This window comes from Sus scrofa, chromosome 5 (assembly GCF_054392235.1).
Source record: "Sus scrofa isolate SSC_HxYL_T2T_F1_AM1 chromosome 5, Sscrofa_HxYL_maternal_Yorkshire_Landrace_v2.0, whole genome shotgun sequence".
Taxonomy (NCBI): Eukaryota; Metazoa; Chordata; class Mammalia; order Artiodactyla; family Suidae; genus Sus; species Sus scrofa.
In genome coordinates, this window is record NC_139387.1 from 62,912,501 (window position 1) to 62,922,535 (window position 10,035).

Below are 10,035 nucleotides of genomic sequence, written 5' to 3' on the forward strand. Positions count from 1 at the left end.
CTTCCTTCCATTATGAAACTATAGAGACATTTTATTTTGTACTGTTTTTTAGGTCATTACAAATAACTACTTTCAGGAATCTACAGCAAATAGGATTTTTTTTAAATACCTTTTTTTCCCAGACAATTCCAGTGGTTCTTACAGTATATTGTATTTCAATTCCTGGTCTAGCTATATATAGTTTACAGCCTCATTTACTTTAATGTGCTACCTGAATAACATAATCATAGCTATAACTATGGCATAGGGCCATAAGGTGCATGCACCTCTAATGTTTTTTGACTACTTAAATGGCTTGTTCATAAATGTTCCTTTATAATAATAATAGCAAAAGCTTTTAGTAACTAAGTATCAAAAAAGAGTGAGTCATTCAAATGGGTTTCTTTTCCCACTGAAATATTTAATATGTGGCATTGAGATCAAAGTTACATTGCTTTTATATTTTATATTCTAACATGTAGAAGATTTTCACTGTGAATTTGCCCCTGTTGACTTTTGTTTGTGTGCAGTTATGTAAGCTTCTTAATGTATTTGTCTTTTCCTTTTCTTCTCAAACGAGATGTGATTTTCATCAAGAAAGGTCAACTGAGGCTGTATCACTGAAGAACATTTATGTATACACCTGGGATAAAACTCACTTGTGTACATCATAAGGCATTGTGTATTGATAGCTTTACAGGCTGTTATTAGCATCTCCTCTAGTCGCCAAATCAGATTTCCCTGTAAGAGACTGAAAAAAAAAAAATGTTTATTGTTCCAGGCTCTTCGGCGTAACAGGAAACTGTGCAGCTTGTAGTAAGCTCATCCCTGCCTTTGAGATGGTGATGCGCGCCAAGGACAATGTTTACCACCTCGACTGCTTTGCATGTCAGCTTTGCAATCAGAGGTAAGCAGATTTCATCCTGGCTTCTAAAATACGGCAAACCTCTCTTGGCTGTCTATTGATTTAGTAGGTGGGAATTCTTTGAGTACACTTTACCAAAAGCAATTTATCTCAGCATTTTTCTACAATTATTCATTCAGTTCCAGAAACAAATCAATGAGGAGAAAGATCTTAAGACCACCCTTCTACCGCCAAAGAACTACATCATAGGATAGGATGTGATAGGAAATGAAAACTTACATATATATATATATATATATATGAAAACTTTACAGAAAACTTGGTCTTCTTATTCTTTAGTGTATTTCTGTATGTTAAAAAGTGGGTTTAAAAATATCTTTACTTTCAGTACTACTTCTGTGAGCAAACAAATTTGCACTGAGGAAAATATACAGGAATTTAGGGCAAGTAGTGTGTATTCATCTTATTTTTCATACTTATAGTTGGCCTATCTTGATTTCTTATCTTGACTTTTAACCTTGTTGTGTATGTACTTTTCAAGTTGCTTCAGATCTCTTTGGGAATGAGGTTGGATATGGCTAATAATTAACTGATAAGGATATTATAAGTTATCAGTATGAGAGGGGCAGCATTGGAGAATGGAAAGAATATTGCACAGGGAATTTAGAAACCTAGATTCCAGTCTGGATTCTCCCTAACAAGATGTGTGTGCTGGAGTTCCCGTCGTGGCGCAGTGGAAACAAATCCGACTAGGAACCATGAGGTTGCGGGTTTGATCCCTGGGCCTAGTGGGTTCAGGATCCGGTGTTGCCGTGAGCTGTGGTGTAGGTCACAGACTCAGCTTGGATCCCCTGTTGCTGTTGCTCTGGCATAGGCCGGTGGCTACAGTTCCAATTAGACCCCTAGCCTGGGAACCTCCATATGCCGCAGGTGCGGCCCTAAAAAGGACCGAAAAAAAGACCAAAAAAAAAATGTGTGTGCATAATCCAACCATTTTAGTTCTTTGGACCTCAGTTTTGTCCTTCATAACATTAAAGGAACTGGATTAGTGACTTTCTGAGAACTCTTTCATCTCAAAGTATTATGACTTCATTCCCCCTTTATTGAAAACTGTGACTTTTATTTCTAGTGGGAGCTATATACTACAGTACCTGTTTATGTGATAAATGCAGAGGATATTAGAATATTAAGATGTACATATCATTAAAAATACATTTCAAAAATTACATTTGATGGATTTTAATGAAAATAAATTCAGCACAGGTGTGAAAACACCTGGCCATAGTAAATATTCAGTAAATATTAGTTTTGTCGAGTTCTCAGTTACTGTAATTGGCCCTGTTTTACTGTTAAATGCAGTATCTCCTATGAGGTGCTGTAGAGTGGTAGAAGGAACATGATGTTTCCAGTGAGAATTTGATTCAGATTCCGCCTCACCATAAATTAGCTATGCAATCTTGAGTACGTTACCTAATTTCTCTGAATTTGGCGGCACTTCCTTAAAATGGAGACACTAATGCCTATCTTGCAGATTTTGAAAATTAAATGAAAAAAATGTATAAGTCCAAGACACAACAGGTTCTCAAAAATTAGTTCTTTTACATTGATATTTAAAAAATTAGCCTAATTTATTTTTACCATATTTCACTAACTTGGTTTTCATACATGATGTATCAATAATGTCTCTTGTTAAATGTAGATTTTCAGAATGTGGCCCAATGTAGCTCAAAACATATGATTTACCCAGGAAAATAATTCAAGAAGTCATCTTGCAACATCTTGAGTCTTCCCAACAGATACTTGGAATCAAAGTAGGTTGATTCAGCCTATGGTGACACTTAGCCAAAAATAAATTGGCAAATGTACATGTTTTTTATTGTGAAGATATCGATACAAAAAGAAAATATCTACATATCCTTACAGATTCATTAATATGCATGTGTATTTCTATATGTGTACATATTTTTAAAGTACAGTAGTAAATTTAGAATATTTTTGTTTACTTGATAACAATAGTTATCCTTATGCAACAATTAACATTTACTGCATTTACTGCCTATTTATAAAAGCTTACATATTTATAGTGGAGAATTTAGAAAATAGAAAAAAAATTATTCCCTGTCTTTCTAAAATATTTTAATATTTTGGTGTTTAGCTAGCCATACATTTTTCTCTGCATATATGACAAATGATACATAGTGTATGCTTTTGTTATGTCCGCCTATAAACATCTTAAAGGAAAAAATCCTAATGTTTGCTACTTGGACTTTTTCATTAATATAGTGTGTATTTTTACCTGCCCTTAAAAATTCTTTTATGATATTTTAAGCCCTCTTGTGTTCAGTTTTATGGATAGAACGTCATATATTATTAAATCAGTCTTTATCATCAGGTATGTAGGTTGTTTCTTCAAATTTTTATATTGTAAGTATTAGCAACATTAATACCAACTTTATAAACAAATACTGAAATCTGTGTCAAGATAAATTCATGGGAGCGAAATTAATTAGAGAAAGCATGTAATAGTTTAAAAGCTTAAAATATGTACTGAAAAAATGCTCTCCAGAAAACTTATACCAGTTATTCCCACACCAGAAATGTAAAAACAATGCATTCCCTCATGTAAGTTCCAACATTGGGAATTATTTTATTTTATATAAATTTTATTGGAATAGACTTAAAAATTTGCATCAAATTTCATGGGAATTATTATTTTAAAACAAATTCTTGACACTTTGAGGGATGAATGATGGTATCTCATTAGCATTTTTAATTAGCATCTATTAGATTATTAGTGGCCTTTTGATGTTTCTTCTGTATGGGAACTGTTTATTCCTTTTGTCCATTTTTCTATTAGGGAAGGCTTACCTATTTTATCCATGTTCTACACAGAAAATTAAAGCATCATTCAAGTACTAAACCCAGCCTAAATTCTATTATGATGCAAAGTAATTGTAGGTTGTTAATGCTATTTACAAATCGTACATCAATTTTATTTCACCATTGAAATAAAAAGTTGCATTCACAATTAAGTCTATCTCCTTAGTAGAACTCAGTCAAGTAAGACAAACACTCCTAAATTTTGACTCTAAAACTGTTCACATTCTCATTGCTGCAAAATACTGTTCTAGTATCATTATTAAAGTACCTAATATATTTCTGTGTTCGCTTCATTTATTACATGCCATAATGGGACTGCATATCTTTAGTGCTGGTTATGCACAATTAGCATTTAGTTATTGTCTTGTCACTCCTGTCCCTACAAGACAAACTTCTTTAATGCAAGAAGTCAGCTAATCTTCATCAGTCAAGCAAAGCAGACAAATTTGGTTACTCTGAATCCGGGAGGTTTTAAATATAGGAGATTCTCCCTCTCTTTTTGACTTTAGCTTGGGAAATCTCTCCAATAAAGCCATCTGCCGCATGAGCCTCTACTCATAGTAGCCAAATCATTGTCCCAGCAGTGCACCTTTTCAAGTGACATATAAGGCCATTAGGTCATTTATACGCACTTTCCCTGAAACAGACTTTAACATCTAAAATTGTAGTATGATAAATGCTTATGAATTTTATTTAGCAAATTTATTCTGTCTTAAACTTTTAAATCAAAATATTGTTAAGAGCTAAAACATTTCTGAATGTTTAAAAAAGATAATAGCAACTATGAATTTTCAAGATTGGTGGTCTCCTCTTTTTAGAAGAGTATGGCTAAAAACATGAATTCTGAACTAAAAATCTAAAGGTGTATCTATTTTAAAAGAACCAGAGTAAGGTTATTTTGAGCACCTTGTCTGATAACTTGAATCTCATCAGAATTAGAAAATTCTGAGTAATAGGTTAACTTCTTAAAGCTAAGTAAGCCCCCTGCTTAGAAAATTCTAGAAAACTAAATGATATTTTTATATGAGAAGGAATTTAAAAAGCTTGTTTGTAATGCGATTGCCTCAAATATGTAGAACTGTGTAATATTAAGGAATAGAAGCACTGTGCTAGGCCCTGTGGAAACAGAGGTGAGTAAAATCTAGTTTCTCTCTTGTGGATATTTAGAGCTATGGGAGAGAAAGGACATCAAAGACTCACAGAAGAGGAGTGTAACCAGTGCTAATCAGATCTATACTATGGGAAGAGAGGTCTGTCCTTGAAGTCTTAAGGAAGCATCAAAGGGTTGATGCACTGGGTTTTCAAACTTCCCGGGAGTGGCTGGGATATAAGAAGTGTGTCTGGTGGGGGTGGGGGAGGTGAGGAAGCCTAGGAGCAGCAAGGAAAAGGTTTTCCAGACAGATGGAGCGGCAGGCAAGGCACGTAGGTGTGAAAGCTTGTAATGCATTCCGGAAATGAAAAGTGGCTCAGTGTGCTCAAAGATTAGAGAAGGAGTTTGGTAAGGACATAAAGGAGTAGGGAATGGAGAGAGGAAATTGTAAATGTAGGAGGAAGTCCATGCACTAAAGTCAACATGAATCCAAATTTAAATTATTCATCAAAAACACCTTTGTTGAGAAAGACAAATACCATATGATATCACTTATATGTGGAATCTAAAATACAACACAAATTAATTTATCTATGAAATGGAAACAGACGCAAAGAACAGACTTGTGGTTGCCAAGGGGGAGAAGGTTAGAGGAGAGAAGAATTTGGAGTTTGGGGTTACTAGGTACAAACTGTTATGAACAGAATGGCTAAACTACAAGATTCTCCTGTAAAGCACAGGGAACTATATTCAATATCCTGGAAAAACCATAATGGAAAAGAATATATATATATAAAACTGAGTCACTTTCCTGTACAGCAGAAATTAATACAACACTGTAAATCAATGATACTTCAATAAAATAAATTCTTTAAAAGAAAAAAAAATACTTTCGTTGTTTAAAACCGTTCAGTTCTAGAGGAAGTCTATTTGAACCAACATTTATGGATCACCCAATTCAAGTGATAGCACAGGTTAAGGTGGTATTTCAAAGGGTTCAATTATATATACACACATATATAATTCATCATCATTTACCCAGCACTGATGCCCAGAGTGCTGTTACACATTCATGAGAAAATTTGAAATGCCAGAATAAATGATAAACCAATCAATAAGTGCTTTGGGAAAGATCAGAAAGATCATGGCATTTTTTTCTTTTTAGGCCCATACCTGTGGCATATGGACGTTCCCAGGATAGGGGTCGAACCGGAGCTGCAGCTGCTGGCCTACACCACAGCAATGCGGGATCCAAGCTGTGTCTGTGACCTACACCATAGCTCACAGCAACGCCAGATCCCCAACCCACTGGGCAATGCCAGGGATCAAACCCACATACCCATGGAAACTAGTTGGATTTATTTCCACTCAGCCACAATGGGAACTCCCAAGATCAGGGAATACTGATGAAGGGGACTGAAACTAAAGAATCTTTAAATTAATTAGTTGAAGTATAGTTGCTAGACAATATTATATAAGTTAAGGTGTGTAATAGTGATTCATAATTTTTAAAGATTATACTCCATTTATATTTATTATAAAATATTGGCTGTATTCCCCATGTTATACAATATATTCTTGCAGCTCATTTTATACCTAATGGTTTGTGCCTTTTATTCCACTACTCCTGTAGTCCCTTTAAAAAAAATTTTTTTTTTTAGAATTTAAGTAGATGAAAAAAAGGGAGAAATATCCCTGTTTAGGGAACAGCTAAGCAAAGGTCAGAAGATTATTGTTAGCAAATAATGACAGCAAATTCTTACACAGTGCTGGTCACACACCAGACATTGTTGTTTTACATGTGCTAACTCATTTAATACTCAGAATAACCCTGAAGTAGGTATTATTATTAGCCTCATTGTACAGATGAAGAAACTGAAGTACAGAGAATTGAAATAACTTTCCCAAGATTACGCAGATAGGAAAAGGTAAGCACAAGATTTGAACCCAGGCAGTCTGGTTTTAGCCTCGGATTCAGAGCCAATATAAGGACCCTGGCCTGTTTCAAGATGGGTATTTTATTTTCTGACCAAGTCGATATAAATGTGAACAGATATAGTGGAGTTAAAGTAAGATCGACATTAAATAATTTATAGCAGGATTTGGGGTGTGGGCAGTGTAACTTGGTACAGAAAAGATTGTTGAGAATGCAGTGCGTGACGACCACGGGGCTGCCATTGGAAAACAACAGTAAATTTGTTCACAATTGTACAATGAGTATATAACCTGAATCTCTTACTGAAAATACAGTATCATAAGTCTCCATCTTTTAGTAACTGAGGATGCTAAATAGGACTTTAGAGACATTGGAAATATGGACTGGATTCCCCCCTATTTCTAAAGTGCCATGGAAATGAAAATTAATATAATTTGCTGTCGCTAACCTTAGGAAAATAAGATGACTAAGTTAACATTTTCATTCTTTGGATGATACAAACAAAAGCTTTGTGACAGGCATTTGATAACTTGCTCAAAACTTCTCTAAGCCCAATATTTTATAGGGATCATTTATTAATTATACTTAGTTTCTGTACTCTCCAAGTCTCTAAGACCATATGAATTTAACTAGAGTCACTCCAGAATATCTGGAAATTAAATTTATGATTAATTCTAAAACATTAAGATTAGATAGCTTAATAATCTGATCGGGCATATTTTTATCCCTTAACGCATTTATTTAATGAAGGCAGAATTAATTGACTATATCACAAGCGATTAGGACTAGATTATAAGGAAGATTATCAGTTTATCTTCAAGTATTTTAGCCTATTAATACACATTCATACAGTATCATCTGGCCATTGCTGTTTTTATAATATTTTTCAGCAAATACTACATCTCATTGGGACCTGGTTATATAACATTGGAAATTGGTCTTTCTTACAAAGTCATGGTTGTAGATTATTTTGGTAGATGTCTGATATCTACACTGCTATTTCTCTAATTTCTTCATGTTTATAGATAAAACGTTTTAAAGGAGGCTATCAATTCTATTTGCAAAGTAGCCATAATCTGCTCTTAACCATAGCTTTCAAGGCTGTTTTAAGTTCTATGTGTGTGACATTCCTCACCTATGTTGTTTCATCTTGATCTTTAAATATAAATTGGTATGCACATAAGATGTACTTTATCCAGGGGAAAACATATTAATAACAAAATATTTCAATGAATTCCAATTATATTACCAACATCTCATTGGAGGAGCGGAAGACTTTTTAAAACTTATGTAAAGGAGTAATAGTAATACCAAAGCTTGTATAACTTCATGGCCTCATGCCCTACTGCCTCCAGGTCGCGAATCCAAAGAGACCAGGGTCATTTTCTTTCCTCTACTGTGCATATTGTAGCTATGGAACCTTGCGCAGGTTTTTAACGTATTGGGAAGAAGCCTTAGGTTTTTCATCTGAAAAAGACAATGATAATATTTACTTTCTCAGTGGGATGTAAGGAATAAATGCAATCACTGTATATACATGCTAAGCCTTAGCATATGGTAAGTACTTTATCAAAAGGTAGCTCTTTTAACTGCCTACAGTCCAAACAGAGGGAAGGCTTTACATATTACATTTCTACTCTTTACCGCCAACATACGAAAGTTAATGATGTTAAAGATAACAATCCTGAAGTTTCATTTTCAGTATCATCAGTGGAAGGTTGGGATTTGAACCCTATTTGTTGTAAATGTCTCACTGCCTTTCATGTCCTTATTTTAAACATTTCTGCCATCCAGAGATGTGACTGTTTTATCTTAACCACAGAGAACTGACTCAGAGAAAGGATGAAATACACCCTATATCTTGCATTAGATAGGTGAGAGCCACAGGGCCCAGAGCTAAACCCCCAGGCTCTTGGTTCAGTGCTTTTCTGAATGTATTAATTACCCTGAATGTATTAATCTACAAATAAAAATTACTAAACTCTCCTGAAGGTAAGAATGAAATGACATGACAAAACAAAAGCATGTTTTTATTTGATAGCAAATTGAATTTGGGGACTTGTTAAAAAATTAAAGCAGAGATTGTTGCTGTGGCATGGTGGGATCAGCAGTGTCTCTGCAGCACTAGGACGCAGGTTTGATCCCTGGCCCAGTGTTGCACCAGCTGTGGTGCAGGTGCAGCTGCAGCTTGGATCTGATCCCTGAGAACTCCATATGCTGCAGGATGGCCAGAAAAGAAATATAAATAAATAAAAATAACCATTATAAAAAATTAAAGCAAAATTTTAGATAGTATGGGGTTGAAAAATACTTCCAGTTTAATTGGTTTTTAGGGGGAAAAGATTTAATAATATCAGCTGGAGCCCAAGAGTATTTTATTAAAATTATTTATTGTTGATGTGATATTTTATGAGCTTATTCAATTAATTTCAACAGTAATATAAAGTGAAGAATTTTTAAATGGTAATCAAATATATTCTACACTCTATTTTATGTAATCTCCCATAAAAGACAAGTATCTAATTTGGCTACTTAGGCCTGCCTAAGAAAAGAAATAATTCCTTTTATTCAGTATATCTTACTGATCAGGATAATCTGCAAAAAATGGTTTACTCAAACACCGTTTTTAACATAATATTTCAAGTTTATAGTTTGCGACTAATAAAAAGAAGATATACTTAAGAGTCCAAACTTGAATGTTCATTGTATCCAATGGCCTTGACCACAAACAACTCCAGGATTTCAGGATCAGCGCATAGTCTGTACTTTCAATCAGCATCATCAGCAGGCAGTAATCCTGGGGAAAAAAAGTAAATTCCACAAATAAACAGACCAATCTTCCTTTAAGAGGAAAGCTAATTCTTTTCAATCTACTTTTTTTATTACACTATTTTCCCCTCTATCTACTTAGCTAGAATAAGGATAAATTTCCAAAGCTACCCAGTTGGAAAATAAATAGGTTTGCTGTTTGTCTAGCATTCCAATCTTTGCAAATGTAAATCAGCCCAACTGCTCCTCATTTAAACCTTCAACTTCACAAAACATTAAAGGATGGCTTTCACGACACAATTTAATCTATCCACTAAGATTTCTGCTTGAACATCATTTGAAATTGACTATCTGATAAAGAGAGACCACTATCAAAGGTCAGTGAGGTCAACTTGTATAATTACAAGTAGTTTTACTGGGTCAACTCTACCAGACACTGCTGTTTGAAGGTTAAATTGCTACAATTAAAAATATATACAGATCTCCTCAGAGTTACTTTATTGTTAAATGTACCAG

General features: G+C 34.3%; 1 protein-coding gene and 1 long non-coding RNA gene across 13 annotated transcripts in view; one reads left to right on the forward strand and one right to left on the reverse strand.

The window, feature by feature from the left end:
- Positions 1–10,035, forward strand: part of LMO3 (LIM domain only 3) — a 62,023-nt gene that overhangs the window by 48,179 nt on the left and 3,809 nt on the right. For all 9 annotated transcript variants that reach the window (XR_014845112.1, XM_005664046.4, XM_021090863.2 and 6 more), the window contains 1 exon segment: positions 761–886. Coding sequence is in view for 8 of the 9 variants with exons in the window: in XM_005664046.4 (XP_005664103.1) it covers positions 761–886 (126 nt within the window). In the remaining variant the exon portion in view is untranslated.
- LOC110260733 (uncharacterized) overlaps positions 1–10,035 on the reverse strand; it is a 96,329-nt gene that overhangs the window by 553 nt on the left and 85,741 nt on the right. For 3 of the 4 annotated variants that reach the window (XR_014803793.1, XR_014803791.1, XR_014803792.1), the window contains 2 exons: positions 9,429–9,547; positions 3,468–8,217 (listed from right to left, as the gene is read on the reverse strand). This is a non-coding gene — a long non-coding RNA (uncharacterized LOC110260733). Of the gene's footprint in view, positions 731–3,467; positions 8,218–9,428; positions 9,548–10,035 lie in introns of those variants that run through there. The other variant, XR_014803794.1, reaches the window with a different exon arrangement.